Source organism: Rhea americana, unplaced genomic scaffold, assembly GCF_003343005.1.
Source record: "Rhea americana isolate MKP2758 unplaced genomic scaffold, rheAme1 scaffold_124, whole genome shotgun sequence".
In the NCBI taxonomy this organism is placed as follows: domain Eukaryota; kingdom Metazoa; phylum Chordata; class Aves; order Rheiformes; family Rheidae; genus Rhea; species Rhea americana.
This window is the reverse complement of record NW_028185306.1, coordinates 309,744-337,422: the sequence shown is the minus strand read 5'-3', so window position 1 is coordinate 337,422 and position 27,679 is coordinate 309,744. Positions and strand designations below refer to the sequence as shown.

The 27,679-nt window shown below is 35.6% G+C and overlaps 2 protein-coding genes across 2 annotated transcripts in view; both read left to right on the top strand.

Moving 5' to 3' along the window:
• Positions 1-22,985, top strand: part of SCN2A (sodium voltage-gated channel alpha subunit 2) — a 56,139-nt gene extending 33,154 nt beyond the window's left edge. Inside the window, 10 exon segments of the mRNA XM_085325853.1 lie at positions 4,345-4,465; positions 4,839-4,993; positions 6,244-6,417; positions 8,494-8,616; positions 14,487-14,768; positions 16,402-16,455; positions 17,666-17,807; positions 18,904-19,028; positions 20,078-20,348; positions 21,468-22,985. Of these exon segments, the coding sequence (XP_085181979.1) occupies positions 4,345-4,465; positions 4,839-4,993; positions 6,244-6,417; positions 8,494-8,616; positions 14,487-14,768; positions 16,402-16,455; positions 17,666-17,807; positions 18,904-19,028; positions 20,078-20,348; positions 21,468-22,663 (2,643 nt within the window). The 3' untranslated portion in view covers positions 22,664-22,985.
• Positions 22,986-27,266: 4,281 nt separating this feature from the next.
• Positions 27,267-27,679, top strand: part of CSRNP3 (cysteine and serine rich nuclear protein 3) — a 96,165-nt gene continuing 95,752 nt past the window's right edge. Inside the window, exon 1 of the mRNA XM_085325851.1 lies at positions 27,267-27,343. The gene's annotated coding sequence lies outside the window, so the exon portion shown is untranslated. The remainder of the gene's footprint in view (positions 27,344-27,679) is intronic.

The following is a 27,679-nucleotide window of genomic DNA, read 5'->3' as shown; positions in this document are numbered from 1 at the left end:
TGCCATGAATTACAATGTTCTGTTTTTTGAACAGATATAGAGTTTTTACGCCTGACTACATAAGCATTGTGAAGAGCGACATCTAGATTTCTTTTATACCAGTAGAATTACAAGGATATTCAGCCACTTGGTCATTTTTGTAGGTGCTGTAGCTGTATATGAATGGGCTAACTTTGAATATAGCATCACTGTTTATATCACAAATCATCTGATTTTCATACTGATACCTATACAGTTTTGAGAAAATTGAAAAATATATAATTTCCATTATTTAACATTTTCACAGGTATTTGGGAGGAAAGGAAATTAAAAGCAAAACCAGAATGGTGGTTTCTCTTGAAGCCATCTTCATGCTTCTGTCTGTTCTGCTCTTTGCTCCTTCAGTCCCTTAAATTGTGATTTCAACAGCAATTAGTGACATCATGGCCAATAATGAAATGTCATGTTTTGTTAAAAATGTAAAAGTAAGAGCTTTTCAGCTACTCTCGGATTACCATTTTGGGAACAAAGAAAGAAGGAAATGTTAGAAGTTCAAAGTGGCCTGGCTGTAAGTGAAGCAGAATTGTATGAATCTATGAGATGTTGTCAAGGTTCAGAAAGTAATTATGTCTAAAACTTCCTGACCTAAACTTGGCTGCTGCTTTCTGCAATGCTTCTCTGATAGGCAAGCTGCTTTCCACTTTCAGTTTCTATATTGAAAGCTAAACTAAAAATGGTATCTTGTATTGTATTATATTACTGACTAAAGCATGACTGGCAATGCTGTTGATAAGTGTGGCATAAACGATATATGTATATATGATGATCGGTATACTGCTGCTTTAAAACCATGTAAGTACTTTTGTTCCATTATTGTTTTCTGTGTAAAGGAGATGGAGGATGTACATTCTGAGCTGTTGAAAAGCAGGCTTCTCTGAGAATAATTGCCTTAGCATATTATTCAGAAAACCTTTCTCTTTTCCAGTCTAGCATCATGACTCTTTAACAGTGTCTCATAGCTGATCCTGATGGATTGTTTATAATCTAAGTGACAAATATTTTTGAAACCTAGAAGCATGGTATCAAATAAGGATCAAAAAGGACTTGCTGCCATATAAAAGATAAAGTGTGGTTTTGATAATTGATTACCTTGTTTCTACAGGTTCGTTCTTTTAAAAAAGCTGTATGCATGTTAAATACATAGCATTGCCTAAATCCAGTTTATGTAATGCTGGTGAGAAGAGAAGTTACCAGGTACCTTAAGATATGTTCAGGTAAAGAACTGGGCCTGTGCTACGTTTGCAATGTGGGTCTGTGGTTACAGGTAGCCTAGCCACCCAGTTGGCTTTTATGTATGTGGACACTGCCACGTCACAAAAGTCATAGAAAAAGGAAAGTCATTCTGTGTATTAAAGCACATGGAATTATATATAATCAGCAATAACATGTTCTCTTCCCGGATAGGTTTGCTTTGAATACATAGAAATCAGTGCAGCGTCCCTGTGTCAAGTGCTTTGTACCAGGGAAGAAGTTTACTGCGGAAACGTGTGATTGTTACTGAAAAATTTCCATAGCATACAGARTTTAGTTGATTTGGTGACATCTTAAGATGTTGTATCACAAAAACCTCCTAGCTGTTTGTAATGCATGCTTAATTTTTTAAAGATTGCATAAAATGCCATACAATAAATTCAAAATGGAAAAAATAACAAAGAAACAAAAAGATAATTAAGTATTATTTTTGTCGAATAAATTTAAACTTTTCCTATCACTGATGATACTGAATCATTACAGACTGAATTTACTGAATAAAGTTTATAATATGCTTCTTCACATAATGATCTAGTTCGAGCTAATCTCAGGTATACACGGTCAGCATGCTAAGGAAATACTGTGTTGCWGCAACAGAAGAGTAACTCAGATATCACTAGGATTAAGTGTTTCGTTGTTGTTTTGTTTCAAATATCAAGTGCTGTTGATTCAATTTAGGATTTATCTGTTCAGCTTAACTCCTGTGATTATTATTGCAGCTCTTTACAAGAAGCATGCCAGATTTTCAGTGAGAAGAGACTTGTAAGATACAATTCACCATGCATACTGCCCCACATAAAGATGGATTTCTGGTGTTCCTTATAAATGACCATTCTACTGTGTCATATTTGTGCCTGATCATTTTGATTTCTCCTTACAGTGGATATCTCTAATCTTCCATCTTGAGTATTTGCTAGWTTTATGCAACTTCAGTAATAGGAATTTGTTACTCCTTAAAATTAACACATGCTGAATTAACTCGCTGCATAATGACTGAGTTACTGAACTCTTCATTTTCCTTTTAAAAAAAAGGACAGTAGGTCTTTAAACCTTATATTTTAAACCAGTTCATAATTTCTGTTTGCTCTGCTACTACTGCAGCATTTTGCTGGAAATGCTGTCCAGATTGGAATGATGAAAGCAACATTTTAATAAAACGGTACAGAATACAAACAGATAGTCACTTCTCACTTTAAGTGTTTTTTTGACATTGTATTGATACAAGGTATTTTAAACACCATGCATAAAATTCCTTGGAATGTACCTTGAGTATATGGTATTTCTGGCCTTTTCTCAAATGAATAGTGGACATTCACTGATGTTTAAACACTGTGGTCCTTACTTGGGGACTGCTGAATTTGTCCCATACTTTCCACTTTCACAATTTTAGAGGCAGTATTCCACAATGGCCAAACTGCCATGCATCATCTGTAATTTTGAATACGTTGCAATGAGAAATTTGGAAATACTCGTCTTTAGAAGAGGGTGCATCTGTGTGTGTACATTGAACCTACCTCATAGATGCTAAAACTCATGCACAAACATGATGCAAAAGCTCATGCACATAAATGTGTAAGCTGGGATTTTAAAAGAAACAGAAAGGAAATGGGTTTACAGATATCATTGAAATTACATACATAAAGTAATGCATACACTAAATGTTTCCGTTCATATGGTCTTCCTCTAAAATGTGGGCTACAGACCACTCTGATACATGGAGATCAAGTTAAGCCTGTGTCAAAACAGAACAGATGGTCAGTATGACTTGATAAAATCAGACTGGAGAGATAGCAATTAATTTTCTCTATATTTGAAGAACATAATGTTGTTTGCAATGTAAAATTATATCAAAGTCTTCCAGTACTTTCTGTATACACATATTAATACTATTTACATTTCCTTTAGAAAAGCTTTATAGAAATTGGGGCTCCTTGAGCATATTTCAAAGGAATAATGCCTCTAACTTAAGCTTTATATGTCAACAAAGATATATCTTTAATGTTATCATGGAACACGCCTGTGTCTAAAGTTAATTCCCTGTAAACAGTATTCTAAATCTGCTTACATCATTCCCTTTATAAAATTAGCTACTTATCAATGCAGTCATTTTACTGATGTTATACTCCACATAGTGATAACATTAGAAGAGTCATAGAATGCTGTGGTAGAACTACTTTTACTTATTATAGTACTCATATTTGTCTGTTGTCAACATAATATGAGGGTGTAAAAGAATCATTTTGAAGATCTGGCTTATGTTATCAGTATGATTCATTGGTGCAGCATTGTTTTTAAAGCATTTGTTTTCACTTTAGCCCTCTGAAAAAAGAATTTTTGGCTATTTATTTGACATGTATGTGTACTATAGCAGAGTAATAAGTAGTTTCAAATTGCACAATAAATTCAGAAAATGCATTGGCAAGTGAGAATGCAAAATGACAGCTACTGCTCTAAAAGTAATACGCTGCTCTTTTGGAAATAAATAGATTTAAAATATCCTATATGGCTGGTAATATGTGTTTTCATGTCAATAACAGTGAAAAGTTTATATGCAAACTTTTTAGATTTTACAGACTTGAAAGAATAACCTGTATTTGAGACATGAAAATACATCTGTGCAGCTTGCTGTTGGTTTGGTCATGATGTTGGAAAAATTATTTCTATTAACATTTGCTGTCTGAAGTATAATCTAAAATGCAGCCACATGATTGGAATAATTAAACAGTATGAAGTATGGAAGGCATCCATTTCTAAACTTACTAAAATTTCATTTCAGAATTCTTATATGTGGCTCAGAACAGTAGTATAATCATTTCAGCAGTTCTTTGTATGAAAATATCAGAATATTTTCAATAGGGAAAATATACGTGGTGTAGTTTCTAATCTTGTGACCTCACCTGTAGTAGAGCAATTTGGCATTATGTATTGTATATAAGAAATTCTTCTTTTAATGTTAGAGCACGGAGTACTTGCAAAATATTTTGTATGCATTTTCAAACATTAGCATCTATTCAAAATAAATAAAAATTAAAAAAAGTGGGGTTTCATTCACAGAAACTAAATGCATCCAGTTCATCAGAAGGCAGCACAGTTGATATTGGACTCCCTCCCGAAGGGGAGCAGCCGGAAGCAGAACCTGAAGAAGCTCTGGAGCCGGAGGCTTGTTTTACAGAAGGTAAACAAAGCAAAATACGCCCCAGGTGATTAGACCTAACCATGTTGCTTTTTGGGCTACGTTCTACTCTCAGTCAGTCTTAAGAACTAGTTTTGTAATTACGGTTGTATTTTCTTTTAGTATCTCCTTCAGAGGTGCTGCCACATATGTACTTACTGTTCTGATGCTCTCTCTGTCTTTAGTCGGTGTAAGAGTTACAAAGCTTCCACTTCAGATACTGAAACTAAAGCCCTCAGACACTCAGGACGATGCTTATTTACTGGCATCTGTTGCAGTAGTACTGAAATTAGCCGGTTGACTTCTGTTCATTTGTGATTCCTAATAAATATTTGCCTTATTCTGACATCTCACAACTTAATATCACACTTAACAGGCTGTGTGCGGAGATTCAAATGCTGTCAAGTGAGTGTAGAAGATGGGAAAGGGAAAATCTGGTGGAACCTTAGGAAAACCTGCTACAAGATTGTTGAACACAACTGGTTTGAGACCTTCATTGTCTTCATGATCCTTCTCAGCAGTGGTGCTCTGGTAAATTCAATGTGGAATATGCGATATTTTAAGCAGCAAGCTTTCAGAATTGTAGTAAATTGTATAGCTACAGATGACGTGTCAGAACTTAGAAGCCAATTCATTTATGTTCTAATATCAAAATATATCAACAGGTATTTAGCATATGCTGCATGACATGTAAGTTTTCTCACAGGCTATGAAAGAAATGTGTGTGGAAACTTCAAAATATCTATTGTTCATGGAAGTAAGAATTTAGTTGTATCAGACTGCTACTAACATGTCTTTGCGTTCCTTTCACATATTAGTAATTTTTCTTCGTTTTTCTCGGTCAGAAATACAATATAATTTGTGAGCTTTTTTCTGGTTATATAGATTTATAATAAGCCACAGCTGAGCTAGGAATGTATCACCAGCAATTTGAACTGTCAAACTGAGATGTAAGATGCAAAAGTGATTCAATTACTTTACCAAATTTTACCAAAAATTTTAAAAATACTTAGTATGCTAGAATTATATTGTTATATATTATATATAGTTATTACATAGTATGTTACATAATATGTAATGTATACGATAATAATTATACTACAGCAGTTATATATTATATATGAAATTATATTTTAAAAGTTAAAAAAAATATTTTACCAATATCACATTTTACCAACTTGATGTTAAGCAGGTGTCTGAGTAAGTATTGAACTAATTAGTACTTCATAGCAGGAACAGAATATCTGGTACTTGCTACACTTGAAATTCAATGCACAGTGATTCTCTGTCAATGTAGACAATTCGTTTTGAAGGGAGAGTTAATAATCTCTGTTCAGGATTGCTTTGTGGGTTATTCCATATAGTTTAATTTCAGCTATTATTTTCTCAAAAATTCTGTATCACAAGAGCAAGTATTAAATTCCTAATATAATTTTACTATAAATTTGCAGCTGCAACAGAAGAAATCCTTATGTCAATAAGAATTGCTATTCATGACAATGACGGAAAATGAGATCAGGAGAATTGTATTACAGTGAGTTCCATGGATCACCGTTCAGCTCAGCCAAGAGAAATACAATATTGTATTTAGACTTGGCATTCTGAAAAAATTACAATATGGAGTGAGAGAGAAAGTTACGCTTGAGGGAAGGATATATAGCTTATCATCACATGTACCTTTCCAATTCAAATTCTTTCTTGGCTACTCTATCTTCTATTGCAAATTCCGAATCCATTTAATTATGTCTTTGAATATATCTTTGAAAATCTTTTTTTTGCAGGCATTTGAAGATATATATATAGAACAACGTAAAACTATCAAGACCATGCTGGAATATGCTGACAAAGTTTTCACTTACATCTTCATTCTGGAAATGCTTTTAAAATGGGTGGCTTATGGCTTTCAAACATATTTCACTAATGCATGGTGCTGGCTGGACTTCTTGATTGTTGATGTATGTATTCTTTTTCATATCTTGTACTATAGGCTGTAAAAATCAGAATATTATATTTTTAAGGTAAACTTTCTATTCCATCCAATGGGAACTCTGTTCTAAAACTGTTGCGATACAGTTTATAATTCTGCTTTGAAGACAAAATTTTCATAGATATATTTATTACTGTAGAGATGTTTTGCTGATTATCTGTAGTTTTACGATACTTTAATGCTTAATTTAAATGATACCTTTTAATATTTTTTTGCTGTATGGAAAGGATGCTGTTCATCTTTAGTTTTTACTGCATATGGAATTTGAATATTTCAAAACAATTTATTTTAAGATTTCTAACATTTTAATCAATTACTGTAAATGTCCTATCACTTAGTCAATGTAATCAGAAAGGAAAATGCTGTGAGGAACTCTCAGTTCCATTGTATTACACAGTACTCTGGGAGTTTTCACTGAATCATGTGGGGACTTTAAAGAAGCACTTGGAGCACTGGAGAGGAGCACTAGTAGGGTGGGTACTCAAATCACTTTCAAAAGGCTGCGCCAACAAGGAGAGCAGTGGCATAACTTCAAGCCTACACGCTCACAGTATTGGAAGTCTACAGATCTTCAGCTGTATAGCAAACATTCATTTCCCTTCCGTCCCTGAKAGCCTAACTACATCTATATGTGCTAATAGGGCACCTTTAAGTTCTGCGTATGTAATTCACGTGGAATGCAAGGTAAGGATGTGTCTTGAATTAACTCATTGAATTCACTCATGTTCACTCATTGTGATAAGCTGCAGAGTTCTACAGAAATCACAATACATTATTCATCTCCCTCAGAATGCAGTGATATGACCACGAAGKCTTTACTACACAGAGTTTGGAAAACGTAGTAACTTGTATCCCCACCAACACTGGTGTTTCTATCATAAAAAGTGGCTATATGCACACCTCGTATTCTGTAGTTGAGTCTGTACCCTGCTGAAGTTACTGGCTCAGTAATGAGATTGCATAAATCATCATGATCATGGAGCTTACAGAGACATGATGAATAATATACTTCATACTGTCATTTTATGTTTATTGCATTTTTAACAAATTTGATAGTTTGTGGTTTAGTTACTTCTGTGAACTTTATGAAAAACTTTATCTTAGTTTTTCATGACAACCTTACTCTAATGGATTTTTTCATGGAAAAAAGTTAATCTCTGAAGCACTTTTTGTTTTTTTAGTGTTTAGCCAGGGGATAGAGATAACCAAGCAGAAAGATTAATTCGGAAGTGAGAGAAATAAGAGAGAACAGAAAGGCTGGAAGGGAGGGGCATTAAATGCTCGGTAGTGGAAGATATTGTATTATGTTTTTATTAGGGCCGCTCCTTCCCAATGGTTTATTATAAATACATTTATATGGATTATTGATGAAAGATAATTGTATTATTTATTTTATAGCTAGTCTGCCTGCAGACCAAGCATTGTATAAGCCAGAATTGATGAAGTGGTTAAAGGAGTTACAGGGATTGTAGTGAAGTGTGAATATGCCTAACAATGAAGCTCCTACTATTGTCTAACAAACAATTGTTTATCAGTCTTGATTAGTCTGGTTAAATCTGAACAGCACTGGTAGCTATGGCTGTTGAATAAAAATTTATAGGTTGTAAATAGTTGCATTCACAAAAGATCAGGTCTGAATGTGAGTTTTGAGAGCTTTGACATTCTCATCAAGTTTTGAAGGTACTAGGGAAAGGAAAGTCCCATCCTAAACTGACCATTCCAATTCACCCAACTTTGGGGAGTTTTCTTTTTGCATGAGACTTCAGTTTTTCTTTAAATACATCAAATGACAACTGGTTTATGTGTGAATTTAGAAGGTATTTTTATACCATTCTGCCAACGTGATTTCATCAACAGGTACCTACAATGTACTTCTGTTCTACTTTGTCTGACTTAAAGGATATTTCTGCATTATAGAAGGATGCCTGGAGAAAGAGGTCCAGCCTTGAATCTTCTTGAGAAGTTCAGGGTACATATCATTCCCACCATATGCATATGGATATACAAGATGAATGAGCAATATTGCCTTTCTGTTTTTGTGTAGGTCTCTTTGGTTAGCTTAACAGCTAATGCCTTGGGCTACTCAGAACTTGGTGCCATTAAATCCCTTAGGACACTAAGAGCTTTGAGACCTCTAAGAGCCTTGTCGCGATTTGAAGGGATGAGGGTAAGATGCAATGAAAGAATCTGAAATAATGCATGCATACACAGTAAAAATGCATGCAGAATAATTAATGACAAATCCATGCAGAAATGCTACACTCTCATCCTCTATATTTTACATTTATCACTAACATATAAGCAAAAGGCTTCATCTGCTTATGTGAATGCATGTGTTACTGCACGCATTGTTAAACTTAGATTCCTTGACTTTTCAGCCAATTTCATATTTTCCTGGAAGGCCCAAGGAATTATCAACTGCATGGATCTATGCTGTGTTAATGCTAAACTGAATTTATCCCATATAATTAAATCCTGCTATAGACAGAACAGTTTAAAAAAGCAATACTTCCTCATACAAATGTGTGATATATGCCAAGTGTATATTTCATATAAAATGCATAGTCTATCAAAAATCTATTAACATATTATTCTATTAATATTATTTGGCAGTTTTTATTGCAAGTTAAAGGGTTTATTATGAACTCATATGTTAATAAGTAAATTGGCAGTGTTTAAATGCCTTCTCTCTTTCAGATTAGATGACTATTCCATTCTATTTGAGACAATGTTTCTAGTGTATCAGATGCAGCTGGTATTTTGTTCTGTGACTTCTGGCTTAAATTGGCTGCAGATTGCTTTCCATATTGATTTTAAAATGTTGATTTTAATCTGTAGAGCACTAAGTGGCCTGAAAACATATCAGAAGATTTTTTGCTGACAGAGTTGGATAGATTTGAGAAGTTACTGTCCGTAGCTGTTTGTTATCATCATACCGGTTTCCGTATCTGAAAGTCTGAATTGCCCAGCTGGGCTCTATCAGTCTACTTCAATGCAAAGTCAGATTGATTAGTTTAAATCACCTCTTTAGTGCACTGAAGTGGACAAAGACTTTACATAATCTATGACATGAAAGCTCTAGAAACATTTCTCTTAGGGGCAGTAGTCAGCAGCTGGGGCTGGTAGATGTTTCTAGCAACCACAAGACAAGGACTGACTTAAGCCTTCGGAGTCTATCTATCTGCCTGCGGCGTATTGCCGTAAGATGCACTTGAGCTGAAAACCTATTACTATAATTAAAAAGGATCCAGGTGTGAGCTCCCTACTGGAATCACTGCGCCTTGGCAGCCCAGGTTACATGGTTAGTAGTAACCTTTTAAGCTGACTAGTTAAGACTATTTGGTGAATTTCTGGAGAAAATGCAATGTTGTATATATATGACAATTAATAGACTTTAACCAAAAAAAGAAACACTCTTTGATGAAAGCTAAACAATTTAAATAGAAAATACCACTTCCTTGCTTCCAAGGAATCTTAAGAGTCTCACGGGCCCTTTCTTCATGGGCTGCCAGGCTATTCTGCATTTCCTTGGTAAACTACCACATCTCTTTTTAGCAAGTTTGGAACAATAGATAAGTGAATTGTAGTCCAGCTGGGGAACAGGGCCATAGAGAAGGCCGAGACTATGGAATACTCAATCCACGAAAATATTTCTGTAACCAAACTTTCGGATAATGGCCAGGAAGACATCTTTTTGGCCCAAATTATTAAGCTTTTTTTCCTCTAAATTATTAAACTTGCTTTTGGAGTGTGTTTTCTGCCAACAAATCTCAGTTTTCTGCAGAAAGCAGATACTTCCAAATTTGAAAAATGTATTTCAGTCAACCCCCCCCCATTTTCATGAAAATAATTTTAATAGAAATGTCTCGGTGACCATTTAACAAATTTTAGTAAAGTTACCAATCTATTTACTAATTGTCTTTATCCAAGAGTTATCTCTAAACTAAGTGAGATTGATTTGCATGTTTGATTACCGCTCTTTTTCTTGTTGAATAGCTACAGGAAAGGTCTGTTAAAGTTTTACAAAATCTATTTCATAGCTCTGCACCACCATAACTGTGAAGATCCCTTTAAAAAATAATGTGGCCTTCTTCGTACATACAGATAATATATTTATACCCCACTATGTAACAAAACTTCATATTCTTTGCACTTTTTCTATCTGAAAATCGGTCTATAGAACACTTCACCATCTTTGAGAGATTCTGAATGCTTTGTGAGCGTTCATAGTTCCTTCCATAAAGCACTCCTTCTTCCCAACAACATTTTTGGAGAAATTGGGAAGTCTGGAGCTGTCTATGACAAAGTTTGCATATTCGGATCACGTCTGACAGCCTTATAATCATTCACTRTTCTAAGAAGCTCTGCATATTTTCTCTTCTGATGTGACGTACTTGTTTTCACATTTAAAGAGAAAGTAAAGATTTCATAAGTTTCATAAGTCTTAGCAATATTTGTCAAAATGTTTCCTGTGTTTAGACTGGCTAAAGCATACACTTATTCTTAATTTAAAAAAATTCCTTCAGAACCATGTTGAAGCAAATTTGAAACCTTAGGTTTTAGGAAACTTCAGACATAAGACCATGTAAAACCTCAATAATAACTGAATATAAAGCACATTATTCTTTCTTTTTTTAAAAACAAGAGCGATGAACAAAAAACTGAATACAAAATATTACAGATTATATATGTGCAAATACAAAATATTACAGATTATTTATGTGCAGTAAATTCCTTAAGTGATAATTTAATGTGGCAAGGAGAAAAAAAAAGATCACTTCCTATCATGAAAGTTTACAGGTAATTTTGAATCATGTAACTTCTGTGTTGGTATAAACTTTACGTAGTGATTTGATCCTGACCTGCTAACTGTATCTCTTTGTAAAACACCTGAAGAGTTCTGACTTTAGCAAAAAACATAATAGGAATCCATAGGTGAAGTTAGATAACTTCATACTATGTATAAGATGCAGATTTCTATTAGTTAGGCAATTAACCATTTGAATAACTTTTCTATGGATATAATGAGTTTTGCATTATTTTAAGGCATTAATTTCAAGCTTAATATATTTAAGGATATGCTAGCCCAAACTGGTGAAGAAGTTAATACAAGGAAATTCTAAGGCCTGGTATATGGAAATTCAAGATACGTGTTCATAACATAATCCTTTTGCTGTTTAAAATCTATAAATTGAAAATATGACAATGTAGTGTAGTTTACTATTTGCACGGGCACTTATAATTACTTCCAGTGAGTATTATGCTTCTTATATATGTGCAAGAAATTCCATTCTACACATTTTAAATTTTTAGCCTGCCTGCTGTACCATTCCTTAAAATCTGGATTTSTTGCTCCTTCCCCCCTGCCCTGGACTCGTAAGTCATAGAAAACATTTCCCCAGTGGAAAGCATGTGGTGTTTCCCCAGCATCTTCTCACCACTACTACTGCTAGTGAAAGTAAACTTTCATTTGCAGTTGGGACTTCGTGAAAGTAGCCTGCGGGAGTATAACTAAGAATTATGCTGAGACACGATCCAGCTATGCTCTCTCCCAATTACTCCTGTATGGTGCTAGTCCCATACAATCTTTTCCTAACCAGTAAAGGGCACTTTATAATCTTTTTCTAATACTGTCCCCACTTCGACTAGCTGTATGTTACAGTCAGGCCTGGCCCTCTCTTCTCTAAGCCCTACCACCAATGGAAGCCAGGAGGTGTCTAGATCACTGTTTTCCTTGATGTTCTGTCTTCAAATGATTCATATTACAAGCTGGTCTTGTTATAGCTTCAGGACTTAGATTAAAAAGAGAAGAAGTAGGTCAACTGTAGAAATGCTGCAATTATGGAAAGAATAACATGACTGGACCAGCAGCTGTAAGAGAAAGACTTGTCGCGTGTAATGAGACTCAAAGCTTGAGGAAAAATATCTTCACTTCAGTAACTATCCCTTTGTTTCTCAATAATTATTTCTGATGGATGATAGTACTACATTTAAGAAATCTAGATACATTTTTAAGTAGAAGAATCAAGATAAACTTAAGTTAAAATGTTCTCTTAAATACTACCTTTTTTCAAAAATATTACGGAGTATGTGGATGTTGGCAAAAAATGCTGTATCCATTTATTATTGCAGTCAAGTTTCCCACAATGGATTCACATATTTCATGTTTAAATTATTTGAACATTCATATTAAACTGATAATTTGTTTAGGTCAAACTATTTGTCTGTCCGTGGCCTCCCACAGTCATGTCATCAACAAAGGTGAGCGTACAGGCTGATCAACATAAGACAGCACTGTGGAGATATTCAGGATTTACCCATTAGTCAGGGAATCCTCTCTGCCCTGCTGAGCAATGAAATGCTGTATTATTTTTGCTTACTGATCTATAATAGGTATCGCTAGAGATTTTAGTATGATTAATGAACTACTTTTGAGTTTTTAAGTTCCCCTATTAAAAATCAACATTTTTTAACAATATGTGAATTTTTTTGCTGATTTTGACATATAAATGTTGGATTTAAAGGCATTTGGGCAAAAAACAAATCTGCGCTGAAGGATGGAGAAAATTTGTCCCATTCTGTGCATTTAGAGTCATAGAGTAATTTGTGTTGAAAGGAACCTCATCTGGTCCAACTTCTAAATTTAACATAACAATTTTATTGAAGACATACGAGATCTCGAATATTGTCCAAAGTATGTAGCACCCCAAAAAGGTATCGTTTTGATAGGAATGGATCCATCAAAGTGCAAGAAGTATTTTTTCTTTCCTTCATGGTGGTGGTGTTCATCATGTATTCTAACATTCAAAGTTTTTTTTTCTATTATATAAAATGCCAGTGAGTGAGAGAGAATCTGTCTGGATGACTAGTTTAACAAGTAATTAAATGTATGRAACCTATTAATTGTGGATATAATCTTAATGCCAAAATGTCTTACAGACTTAAGCTACATATTTGTATTTCAAATAGAAACAGATAAGATAGTGTGCAAGAAGATCTGTTGTAGTATGTACATCATATAAACTAAACGAATTGTAAATAAGCACATCTATGTAATACCTAATGTCCTGCATTTTAAAACAAAATCTTCATTAGGTTATAAGGATATGATTCAATTACCTTTGCAAAACTGATATTGGTGATCCTTAGTTATTAGAGTGTTTATTAGTAATCTTATTTACAAACAAGTTTTAAAATAGAAGATAACTTTCTTGCAGTTCATCAATTTCATCATTAAATAAAACATTCTCATTCATAATGGACCTGCTTTCTCCCCAACTTTTTTATTTGATTTTGACATGTTTTTAATCATCATTCATCATACATTAACATATTCTGTATTTTTCTTTCCCAAAGTCTGATTTCCTCCCCCAAGATCTGCAAATTAAATCAAGTGTCCTTGTTCTTGGAGTCTTATTTGCCACTTGTCTGAGCAGCTTTTGCTCAGCTGCCACTAGCAGCTTTTATGTGTTTGGATACTTAGCCAGTTTCCTGGTTTGAATATATGTCTGCCTTTCTATTTTATATATAACCATCCAAATCAACATGCACACATCCCTTAATTTTCTATTATTTAAAAGAGGTTTCAAAATTGCTTTCAATTAAAAATGTGCTCAGTAATATTAATTTGGACTGTTTCTCCAGTAAACATATATTAGAAACAATTTTGTTGTGTTTGATGCAATCAGTTATTAGAAGAATACATAAAAATACATATATGGTTTTGCAGACTTACATAAAATAAATAGTTTAAAAAAAAGAATTAAATAATACTGTTTTTCTGCTTTTCTCAGAATTCTTTTCCTATTCTTTTTTCATTTTTAAAGCCACCATTTGTTATTATGTGTATGTTTTTCCTTCGTATCATGGTGACTTTTTATCTTTCTTCTATACCTGTTTTCTTGTTATTCTCAACAAATCAAAAAGCATAATACAGATGTTAAAATAGAGTGTTATATTTAAATCTGATAAAACATATGTAAGATACTGGGGCCTCTGTTCTTACCCTGTGTCTCCTTGGTTTCATTTGTACACTAGGTGGTTGTGAATGCCCTCCTAGGAGCAATTCCATCCATTATGAATGTGCTTCTTGTTTGCCTTATATTCTGGCTGATCTTCAGTATCATGGGAGTAAATTTGTTTGCTGGAAAATTTTACTACTGTGTTAACACTACAACTGATGAGAGATTTGATATCAGCCAAATCAACAACCATAGCCAATGTGAGGAGCTCATAAAAAACAATGAAACTGCTCGATGGAAGAATGTGAAGGTTAACTTTGATAACGTAGGCCTTGGCTATCTGTCACTGCTTCAAGTAGTAAGTCACTATTTCTGTTTCTATATTTCTGTTGTTTAATTGCAACAGTCAAAGTTATTTTAAGAAATCATTTGGTTAGACCGTTTTCTGGTTTGCAATTATGCTTATAAAAATCCTTACACAGAAATGTGGAGTACATGTTTTAAAAACACAGAGTCGCATATGTGTTTGTGCATGGGGGGGTGTATGTATTTATGTAGGTATGCAATATGTAAAGAAATTTCAAATAAGCAGAAATGCATATTTAACATATATAAAGTGTATTTGTGAACTTCTCTTCAAACATGTATATCTGCCTTGCATCTCTATTCAACTGATTATACTAACTCCTATGTTGGAAGTCAAGTTTGGTAATCGGGAAAATTATAAAAAGTATATAGCCAAAGTAATATACCTATGCACCAAATAAAAGGCAAAAATAAATTGTAGAAAGAAACTGGGCAGATCAATGTCAGCAGTACAGAATTCTTGTGAGGATAGAAAGAATCCTATTTAGAAGATTAGTTCATGAGATGTAACTTCGGGGGTACTGGGAATGTTTGGTGCTTTCAGTACACGCACAACTGAGATCAAATCTTTAACACTGAGACATTCTATTCATTTTTATTAATACTTGTATCCCTGTTTTCAAAGCTTTTCCAAAATGTTCTCTCTCATGTTAGTGAAATCCTTATATTTCACAAGATGCTGACGTAAAACCACCATATGCAAACATGCCTGCCACAGGCAGGGTACTTTTTCCTTCTTTCTTGAAGATCCTAAGAATCCTGAGAATTCATACATTCAGAATTGCAGATATTTCCCATATCTTTCTGATTTTTAGAGTTATAATATATTCTTTCCAGCTGAGATATCATTTGTTAACGTCTTTCCCTCCACAAGGCTGTGTATTTTAGGGAAGCACTTCATCATAACTGATAAGCTAGTTTTTCCTGTATTATCGTTTAATTAATTAATTAATTAATTAATTGTGACAGATTAGTTGTCATGGGCACTGGTAAAATAATAATTCCTGGTCTAGAGTTAGGTTAATTGGAGGTTGGACTAGATGATCTCCAGAGGTCCCTTCCAACCTTACTGATTCTATGATTCTATGATTCTAATTCCTGTGAACTAGAAAGGTAAATAATTTTGAGCTTTTGTTCAGGAACTATAGAGTATCACTGCAACTGTTGAAAAATGTCATGCCTTTGAGCCAAGAACTGGTGATGGCTTAAAGTGTGGGATAAATCCTTGACTTCACAGAAGTAATATATACAGTAGAGGCTATAAAGACTATGATAAAAGAAAATAACCTAATTCAAACCCAATTCAACTTAGCTGCATTGAGTCTACATCAAATACACCTACTCTGCTCTAAGAAATAAAATAACTTTTATATCCAGTATTACTCATAGTGGATAAAAGTTTTTAATAGATGTTGTGTCCTCCGTAGTAAAATATTAGACATTGCTTGTAATTCTCACATATGAATAAAAAATACACTAGAAGGCAAGAATGACCTATTAATATTGTACCATACTGGTGTTTATTATGAGCCATCAAGACATTTTGTCTTCAGCTCTTAAACAGTGTTTCTGACAAGCCATTTTCCAGGAGAAGCGTAAGATAAACACAACTGTTCCGTTTATAGGCTACATTTAAAGGATGGATGGATATCATGTATGCAGCTGTGGATTCTCGTAATGTAAGTATACTCTCTTAACTCTATCTGTTTTGACTGTATGAGCTCCAAGATTCAAGAATGTAATTTTAACATCTTTCAAAAGTAATAGTAAAAATGAGAGAACAAGGAGTTATTATAGTTAGAGCAAATGGAGACCATAGTAAAAATACAAGAGACAAAGAAAGCAGAAGCGCAAGCTAAAGCATTCCACTTTCTTGGTGGTATAGTTGGACCAAAATTCCACAGCAGTGCAATACTCTATTGACATGGAATRTGTTTTCCTCCTATCATTATGTGCCTTGAGGTATTACACCTGTAAATAGGACCTGATAGCTTAGAGATGATTGTAACTGATTTTTTTTTTAAGGTTGATACTTTCACTAAGCCTTGCAGGCAGCTTGGCTTCTTTCCTCAGGGCAAGGAGGAAATCCTATTCTCAACTCAGTCTGTACATTTTCTTACCTTTTTGCCTTCCCCTTCTTCCCTAGGTACAAGTTATGCTCTAGCTGTAAGTAGAGACCTGAATAAACTATACTAGTAACACCCTAGCTCTTTAGTAAGCTATGCTCACAGAGGGAGACCTGTTTTAGTGTAATAAATGTGCATAGCTATACCAAAAAAGTATGCTTACTCTGAYGTGGTTTGGATGCCTCCCTTTAGACAGCCTATGCCCATTAAGCTGTGAAGGATGCGTGCTGTAACCTTACCAATGCATACTTTGAGTTAAAACTCAGGTTAAAGCGAGGGTCATCTGCAGAGAAACTCTGCCAGAGCAGTGAGATATAAAACAATACGAGCAGAAGTTATACAAAAGTGGCAAATCATGGTACAAATAGTAAAATCCAGGGCAGTTTACTGAGCACCCATAGCAATGAAAGCACCACAAACCCATGTTAGGGCCTTCTCATGAGATATATGGGAAAATTCACACCTTTAAGAACTGTTTTTTCATACTGTCCATTTGGACAAATGGTACTATGCTAGCTGAAATCAATTGTGTCGTCAGTATTTTTTTCTACACTCAAATAGGCCAGTTAAATTTTCTAAATGAAAGATCAAATTCTATAGCAGAGTCCTTTGTCAAGATTGTAAATTCAGAGATTGCACAATAGTGGAATATGTGTGACCTTGAAGCAAAGATCAGAGTGACAAAGCCCTAAATTTTACCCAGCAGATGTCTGATTCCGTGTTCACAGTTAAAATAAGGCTTAGTATCTGTGCATTTTTACAGGTCTTGGATCAGCCTAAGTATGAAGATAACCTGTACATGTATCTTTACTTTGTCATCTTTATCATCTTTGGATCATTCTTTACCTTGAACCTTTTYATTGGTGTCATCATAGACAATTTCAACCAGCAGAAAAAGAAGATAAGTACTTCATCATTATTTAGAAAAGAAAGCTAAAAATGCTTCTTTTGGGTCCCCACACAGTGATTTCATTATTAAAAATATATTTTCAGATTTTATGATAAATTAACCTGTGCCCTATGTAGTACATACATTAAATTATTAAAACCATACAGTTTGGTATGATGAGAGGTTGGTGGACAATGACACTCTAAATTTGTCCATGTATAATGAAACACTTGTGTGAAGATGTGAATTTGGCACTGGAGTCTTTTAACAGAATCGTAAAAAGGTTATCCATTGAAATAGCTAAATGTAGCTTTAAAAATCCTTATCTAGGTTGCCTGTATAACTCAGAGCTCATCAGTGCTGGTTTTGAACCCCAATAATAAACACTGTGTTATCTTTATTTGTACTCTCTTTAGTGTTAGTATTTTGTCAGTACTTCATCTAAAATATCAATACTTTAGCTGCAGAACTTAACTAAAGTATAGTAACAGAAAAAGTTATTACAGTAGTGGAAGTGCTGCTGAATCCAACTGCTTCCTTTAGAAATTGTTTAAGATGGAGAGATGCCTTTTTTTTCTTACTCATTCTAAGCAGTAATTTCAGGATCTCCCACTTTAAGTTCCCAAAACTGGGACAGGAAGAGCATGTGAAATCTGATTATCTGGATCCCTTCTAGTTTTCCTTTGGCATTATAGTTATCAATACTGAAAAAATTCCAAAATTTACTGTAGAGGAGAAACGAGTGAAAGGGATTGGAATAGTTTATCAAATTGTGTCTCAGAAAAACTGAAGGACTTTAGTAGAAAAAAGAAGAAACACCTTGCTTACCTGAAAGCTCCCATCCTCTGCAATTCCTCTCTCCCCAGTGAATACCAGAGGTCCATCACAAAAATTCCAAGTTCAAGAGCGTCTCAGTAAATATCTTAAACATTTAGAATGGAAGGTGTAAAGCAATCCTTCTGCTTCCCATGTACTAATAATCACAACAAAACAAGATTTTTATGTCTGTCCTAACTTTTTCTACAGATGAAAATGTGAATAAGAGTGATAATTATTACTGCTCTGTATTTCTGGTTATAAGTAATTAAGGCAAGATATGTGATTGTAACCAGTTTTTGTTTGATTGCTTTACTTTGGAGGTCAAGACATTTTTATGACAGAAGAACAGAAGAAATACTACAATGCAATGAAAAAATTGGGTTCAAAGAAACCACAAAAACCTATACCTCGACCAGCAGTAAGAATGAAAATTTTGTATTTTATTTTTACATTTATTTAATAATTGGACTCCTTTAACTAAGCTGTAGGCTGAATTAAATTGTAATCTGAAAGAACGAGTGATATAAGACAAGCTTCACCCATTCAAAATCCAATTTTCATGTCTTTCCTAGTCTGCTTGAAAATGGAGGACTTCCATTTCCTTTTTTTCTTCATTTTCTCTCTGCTGATGTTAATGACATTTTACGTGGTATTTTTTTCAAATCACTAGTTTAACTAGAACAATCAATTGTGAGCCTTAGGGTACGGTCTTTTTCAATAGCCAAGAAAGGTTCTCTGAAACTGCTGTATAAAGGCAACTCACTATATTATTGCCTGGAATAAAAGTCCTTCTCGTCTCTCTCACTCCTGTCCTGCTATATGCATCCCTACAACAGCTTGCTGCCCTGAGCAGTGCTACCTGTGTGCTATGGAGCAAGGTTTGGCCTGGGGCAGAACATGATTCCAGTTCTGCAGTTCCAGTTCTGCCTGTGAAACCTCATGGAGGCAGTTCAGTGGCCAGTGCAGCCCTCAGTAATTTCTCTGTAGCTGAGAAATGGAAGACAGATTTTTTTAAAGGTTGTTTTGGTAGCATGGGGATTACTGAAGTCTGGGCTTGAAAACTTTATACATTTTCTGGCAAATGAAGTGCTATTAACTCTTCAGCTTGCCTGCCAACACCCCCCCTCCTTTTCTTATTTCAAAGTTTGCCAAGCTAAACATTCATTTAATAGTCTGTTTTACAGAAGCTTTCAGTGAACTGGTTTGAGATGGCAAAGTCTTCTCTGCAACTTTATAAAATGCACCATGTTTTTAAGTCTTCCCTTTAATGCTTGTAAATACAATAATTGCATGCCTATTTGATTTCTGTTTACATATACAATCTGGAAAACTCATACAAATGGAAGAGTTCATGGAAGACATGAAATCATTTTCATGTACAGCTAGCTACAAGATTCAGTTAATTTGTAACAATTTGGAAAAAGAAATTCTACCAATGCATATCAAAATGACTTTTTTTCCCCACAGAACAAATTCCAAGGAATGGTCTTTGATTTTGTAACAAAACAAGCATTTGATATCAGTATCATGATACTTATCTGCCTCAACATGGTCACAATGATGGTAGAAACAGATGACCAGAGTGAAGATATGGAAAACATTTTATACTGGATTAACTTGGTGTTTATTGTACTTTTCACTGGAGAATGTGTCCTGAAATTGATTTCACTTCGCCATTACTACTTTACTATAGGCTGGAATATTTTTGATTTTGTGGTTGTCATTCTCTCCATAGTAGGTAAGAGCACTTCATTTTCACGAAAGAGCTAATTCAGTGGAAACTGAACTTTATTTTTGAAATTTAAAGTCTATTTGCATTTGGGTTCAAYGTTGTCACTAGAATGTCTGACTTCAGTTTTTTTTTTGTCTTCTGATTTCATATTATCTATAAAATAACTGAACAGCATGGAGAATTTTTACGAATAGGTTTCATATCCTCTCACTTTTCCATTAGTTGAAATCAGACCTTTGTTCTGAATTCAGTAGAAATTCCATAGCACCTTAGCAGAGGTACAAATCAATAAATGAAGGGCAGTTTTGGCACTTGTCTAAATCCAAGATCAAAATCTGAGTGGGACTGTTCTTAGGCTAACACGCTAGGTAGCATGTTAGGACGCCAGACAGCAGTGTAAAACCTCTGGCTTACTTTGAAGCTGTATTTGCCAAGGAGAGGTCTTACAGCTGAGCTAAGGTGAGCAAATGGACAAGCAGAGCTGAAGCACACGTAGTAATAAATATATGGCTCCACTAATCCTTYCTTTATCTAGAACAGGAAATTGGAAAGAAGTTTCCAAGTAGTATCAGTTTATTTACATTTGAAATTGCTGTGGCATTATTACTAAATTTGTGGTCATGTTATTTCATATGTGATTAACAAGTTACAGTTCTCTTCAAATCTGTGTATTTTTTTTTGAATACTGTACCATGATGRTTACATGGTAATTTAATGCTGTAATATCTTTCTTCAGATTGAGATTATTATTAAATAGAAAGATATTCTTCTGATCTCAGCATTTGCTAATCTACACTACAGTAATTACCAGTTTGTCTTAAAAAGCTTGCCTCGTATATGTGAGTGTGTCTGTATAGATAGTCATACAATTAATACATAGAAACATCTTTGGTGCACTTTTTCATTACTCTGCAAACTGCTTCAGAAATTCTGTTGGGATTTATGGATTTCCATAGCATACCAAAGTTTAAATTTTTTTTAAAAAACAACTTAAAGTCTAGAAGTCAAATTTCTAAAGTCTGTTCAAATTCTTCTAAAAGATCTGCAGTGTTTGTAGAATAAATCTTTAGCAGTGGCTTTGAAAAATAATAATATTCTTTACTAATTTAACTTGTTTTTCAACAGGCATGTTCTTAGCTGAGATGATTGAGAAATATTTTGTATCCCCCACACTATTCAGAGTCATTCGACTTGCCAGAATAGGTCGAATCCTGCGTCTCATTAAGGGCGCTAAGGGCATCCGCACTCTGCTTTTYGCTTTGATGATGTCTCTTCCCGCTTTGTTCAACATCGGTCTGCTGCTGTTCCTGGTCATGTTTATCTATGCCATATTTGGAATGTCCAACTTTGCYTAYGTCAAGAGRGARGHYGGKATWGATGACATGTTCAATTTTGAAACGTTYGGCAACAGCATGATCTGTCTCTTCCAAATTACCACATCTGCTGGCTGGGATGGTTTGCTAGCCCCAATTCTCAACAGCGGGGAACCAGACTGTGACCCTCATAAGGATCATCCGGGCAGCTCCGTTAAAGGAGACTGCGGCAACCCTTCCGTTGGGATTTTCTTCTTTGTCAGCTACATTATCATATCGTTCCTGGTAGTGGTGAACATGTACATTGCTGTGATTTTGGAGAACTTCAGTGTTGCTACTGAAGAAAGCGCTGAGCCCTTGAGCGAGGATGACTTTGAGATGTTCTACGAAGTCTGGGAGAAGTTCGACCCCGATGCAACACAGTTCATAGAGTTCAGTAAACTATCAGATTTTGCAGCTTCACTAGATCCTCCTCTTCTTATAGCAAAGCCAAACAAAGTCCAGCTTATTGCAATGGATCTGCCCATGGTAAGTGGTGACAGAATTCACTGCCTTGACATCTTGTTTGCTTTCACGAAGCGTGTTTTGGGGGAAAGTGGRGAGATGGATGCCCTCAGAATACAGATGGAAGATCGGTTTATGGCAGCCAATCCTTCTAAAGTCTCCTATGAACCAATTACAACTACATTAAAACGAAAACAGGAGGAGGTGTCTGCTGTCATCATTCAGCGTGCTTTCAGACGTCATCTTTTAAGGCAAAAAGTCAAGAAAGTTTCATGTATATTTAATCAGGATAAAGATAAAGATGAGGATGATCTGCCCATGAAAGAAGATATGATTATGGATAAACTAAATGAGAACTCTACTCCAGAAAAAACAGATATGACCCCATCCACCACTTCCCCCCCGTCCTATGATAGTGTAACAAAGCCAGACAAAGATAAATATGAAAAAGACAAATCAGAGAAAGAAGATAAAGGTAAAGACAGCAGGGAAACTAAAAAGTAACAGGGAATTCTGTTTGTGATAAACTGTTTACAGCATGAGAAAGTCATGTATTTGTGTCACCGGGACTCCTGTAGGAGGTACATGCCAAACTGACAGTTTTTACATATATAAATATATATATAAATAATTATATATATATATATAAAAGGTCAGTGCCTATACAAGACAGTGACCCCTCCTCATCAAACTGCAACTCTGTAAAACAGGGTAACATCTTGAAAGGAGGTTGTTGTTTTTATTACCAGCTGACACTGCTGAAGGGAAGATAAAATGGCCAATCAGACTGTAGGGACCAGTTAAAAAAAGGTGCGAACCTATGAATATCTGTGTTTAACATTAAACACTCAGTAAAATAATTGTATCCACTGTTTGCATTTCAACAGCCACATTTGCCATATTTTTACAAAAATCAGTGTTGGTGAATTTATCATTTTTTAATTCACAGGTTGTTTACTATTATATGTGACTATTTTTGTAAATGGGTTTTATGTTGGGGAAGGGGGTATGAGAACCAGGTGTTCTACTCTCTATAATGTACAGACAGAAGTGATTTGCATGAAGGCATGCTGCACTTGTAGTTCATGCATGGAAAAACATGACGTCGCACAAAGCAACAAAGTCTAACTACTTCCACGTTCAGGGTGGCTCTATATTTTGAGGTGCTTAATAACAGTATGAATTTAGTGTCTCATCCAGAGAAATCTTAATGTGCCTGTAAAGTCCCATAGAATCTACAGTAATAGAACAGATATTTTATTTTTTCATAAGTCATTAATCTGTAGTTGATTAAATTCTGCATAAAAAAATTACTGGGGGATGTAAAGTCCAATTTAAAGTATTCTGTAGAAACCAGCTTACCTGAACTTGGGAAACTGAATTTACCAAAACCCCACAAAACTAAATGATTATGAAGTTGTTCTGCTTCACCCTGCAGTATCGTTTAGCCATCTTCTGCTCTCAGCAAGGTTGACATTGTATGTGTTGATAAAATAATACTGTCTATGTAAATAGTTATTTTCTCCTGTGGTGCATGTTTGAGCAAACAAATAATGACCTGTGCACAGTATTTATTGCATCAAATATGTACCACAATAAGTGTAGTTTGCAAGCTTTTAACAGCTAATATGAAGTATTCTGTACCATTATAGATAGTTTGGAAGCTATCACTGATGCATGTTTATCTTGCCTTTGCTGCTGTAATTTTTCTCCTTCCACTGTTAAAAGTCTAATATGGGAAGCCATATCTCAGTGGTAAGTGAAACAAATTGTTCAGTCAGTCATCATTCTTTCATGACGTCAAGCAATAGTTTGCAGCTATTTAACAGCTTGCTTTGCATTCTAAAATTTTAAGTGACTACTGTACGGTGTATAGTCAGACTGTACAGTATACGTTGCAAACTGCTTAATCTGTTGAAAATACATGGATAGAATTTTCTAAGAAAGTATAAATATTGTAAAAATATCATTTTATTTTATTTTTCAGCATTTTGTACATAAAATAAGAAATGAGAATTATCTTCAGGTTGATGTCACTGTCACTTTTGTTACTTTCTATCCATAGCACTTTTTAATTCAAGAACTTCACAAAATAAGAAACAAAGGAGAGAATGGAGTAGCTTTAGGTTTCTGCTTTTTTATTAGTACTGTATTTTTGCACACATTTTAATGTGAAATAAGTTTCAAACTGAGTCCAAAATGCACTTGCTTCCAAATAGATATAACTTGTAATTGAAATGTGGTTGGGAAGATTTGTTTAAAATTCTAGCACTGCCTGCATCAGAAGTTTCAAGATAGTCTTTTTATTCATGAAATCTTTACCAGTGTTTGTTTACATAGACTATTCTTATTCTTGTTGATTCATGCTGCACTAGAACTGTTCTAAATATAATATGGGATCCACGATGTTTTTTTTTTTTTCCACAGGAATTAAATAGCAAACTTGTATAATTGAGCATATCAGGACATTTTGTGTTTCTAACACAAGCAAAAATTCGATGTTGATTCCTCCTTTTACAAAAATAATGACTTGTGTGTCAGTGAACTGCATGCAGGAAAATGCTATTACCATAAAGAACAGTAAACCACATTACAGTTGAGCCAAAAGAATAAAGACTTCATTTTTTATTGTATTTAATTGTTCTGTCTTTGTTTTCATTACTAAAAGCTATTGGCTATCAAAAGGTGCTATGAAAAAATCAATATATAAGATATTAGAAATCAAGAGTAGTGATTAAAAGTCATTATAATAGAATTGTAAAAAGTAAAATATTAAAGCTGTATAATTTCAAAAATATCTGTATTTAATTTGATTTGCACTTATTTTCTTCAGGTGATTAATCCTATTTGAAATTATTGTGCAGAAGGATAATGTTCATATACATGATGCTTAAAATCCTTTTTGATGTCAGGTATTCTGAGACAACTAGAAAAGCAGATGTTACAAAAACTAACTAGCTACAAAGCCTKCAAACCAGTATTTATATTCTCAATGATATTTTACATTTGAAGTCAAGAGTCATTTTTAGATTATAAGGAAATCTTTGTATGCTACAGAGTGTAAAATATTTATAATTGATTATTTTAAGGCATGAGGAGGTGACTGAAGTCTTTTTGATAAAGCATCAAATCCATAAGATTTTTATTTATCTTGGGGTACTGAGTGCAATTCACCATTAAAGTTTAATATTATTTTTCATACTATGAAAAATATGAAAAATAATATTAAACTTTTAGACTGCATTTACACACAGCACTTTTCACTGTAAATGAGCTGGCATATGCACTAAATGATGCACACATGCCTATGGAAGTGCTCATATCAGAATAGAGAAGATAGGCGTAGAACAGTATCACAACAGTAGCAGCAGTGGAATTGAGAAAAAAATTTGAGAACAGAGATGAGATATACATTTACTGAAGTGCTATGAGATTTCAATGAGATTTCTAATATAAAACAACAGAAAGGTCATTGAGAAAGTTAGGTAAATTATCCTGTATTTTCTTTTTCTGTCCTCTGGTTGATGACCTTCAATGCTTAAAAATTCAGTACCCCCATCAACAAATTTTGTGGGGGGAGGGACGTATATAAATCAATATTGCATGTGTCAGTCTTGTTATGCAAATTACCTACCCCCTTTACAGAATCTATTATGAGGTGCTTGAAATTATGTTGGAAAAATGCATTATACTGAAGTATTTCTTACATCTTCCCTATCTGGGCTTTCTGAACTCCAAGATGCAAAGCATCTTCTGTAAATTTGARGAACAAGGAATTGTCATAAGGCTATCTTATGACTATGATGTGATTATCTTCTCAAAGCATTAAAGAGACTGTTCACTTACACCATTGCAAAGTGGTCTGTGATCCTGTAAAAATGCTAAAAGTGATTTTTAAAAAAAAGCATTTGAGATACTAGAAGAAGAAGAACCAAATTTTTAGGTGGCAATCAGATTTGAGTGCTGTCTCTAAAGAGAAATTTTGTCTGTTGTAAAYTTCCAATAATGCCTTTAGGGTGGGATACAGTAAACAAAAGCCAGGAAAAATGGGCACAATCCCAAATAATTTCAAATATTTTATACTGTATCTCATTTATATGCAGAACGGTACCACACAACTTGCAATCCTACCCTGAATTTGTGCAGACATGTGTCTCCACCAAGTATCAGGCAGGATAACCAGACATACCTAATCATGTATTSGATGTATAAATCCAGCTTTGGATGTGGACCCTAGACTGGGGCAAAATCTCCCAAATAGCCTTGCGCAAAATGGAGCAGTAGGAYGGTTTCCTTCATCTTCTCAGAATATTCAGCCACGAGTGGTCTGTTGAGACTGTTTAATCCAGRTTTGGGAAATCAGTATTATTATACTAATACAGCACGCTCTTGGGTCACATGGTTGCAATCAGAATTTTTATCTCTGCCTACAAAAAACCCCACTTATCTAAGAAAGGGAGAGACTGGAGAATCTGAAATTCCATAACTTAGGTACTGAATTTATGGCTGTTTGGTTGATTTTGTGGAGAGCGAGTGCTTTTAAACGCAGGTATCTACAATAGGTTTATATGAATTAGAACATTCAAAAAAAAATCAGTATGCTTCTTTAGATGATTTATACTTAAAATAGTATAAAAAATAAAAATACTTCAAACCTGACAAGCAATTTTTTTGCTTTTTATTTCCCCCCCCCTTTTTTTCTGTATCTGTAGATTTAGTAAAAACACATACTACCGCATCGCAAAGCAGTCATTCACAGCTTTATCCATCACCAGAAACTCACGCATTTTGCCCAGCCGATTAAGGCGGGACGGTGCTACCCGCGGCCGGACGCGATCTCCGGGCCGGGCCCGGCCTCGGCCTCGGCCTCGGCCTCGGGGCGGGGAGAGCCCCGCTCCGCGCCGGCGGCGCTGAGGGACGTCAGCAATGAGCGCGTGAACGGCTGCATCGCGCCTCCCTCGCCGCCGTTCGCTACGCCGCCGCGCGACCAGCGCTTCGTGAGGCGCCGGGCCGCATCTCCCGCGGCGGCGGGCTGCGCCGGAGCCGGGCGGACGAGCAGCGCAGCCCGGCATGGGGCGGCCGCAGGAGGCCGTGTCCCGGGCGGGCGGCTAGCGGGAGCGCGCTGCCAGGCGGCGGTGCCCCGGGGCCCTTAGCGTCCTCCGGCGTCTCATGCTCCCGGACCAGGTAAGGGGAGCAAGGGCGGGGCGGTGAGGGCTCCCCGCGCTAGGCGCGCCGAGCGGGGGCCGAGGGCCGCCGCTTTCCCGAGGGGAGGCGGGCTGCGAGCGGGGCCCGGCGGAGCACGGGAGCATCGGGCTCGCGGGGGGCTGCACCGCTCCCCTGCACGCGGCCTTGGAGGCGCGTCAGCGGGAGCCCAACGGCCCGCAGGGGGCGGCGGCGGCGCGAGCCCAACGGCAGGCAGGCGCGAGCCCAGCGGCAGGTGCAGGCGGCGGCGCGAGCCCAGCGGCAGGTAGGCAGGGGCTAACGGCAGGTGCGGCAGGCAGGCGCGAGCCCAACGGCAGG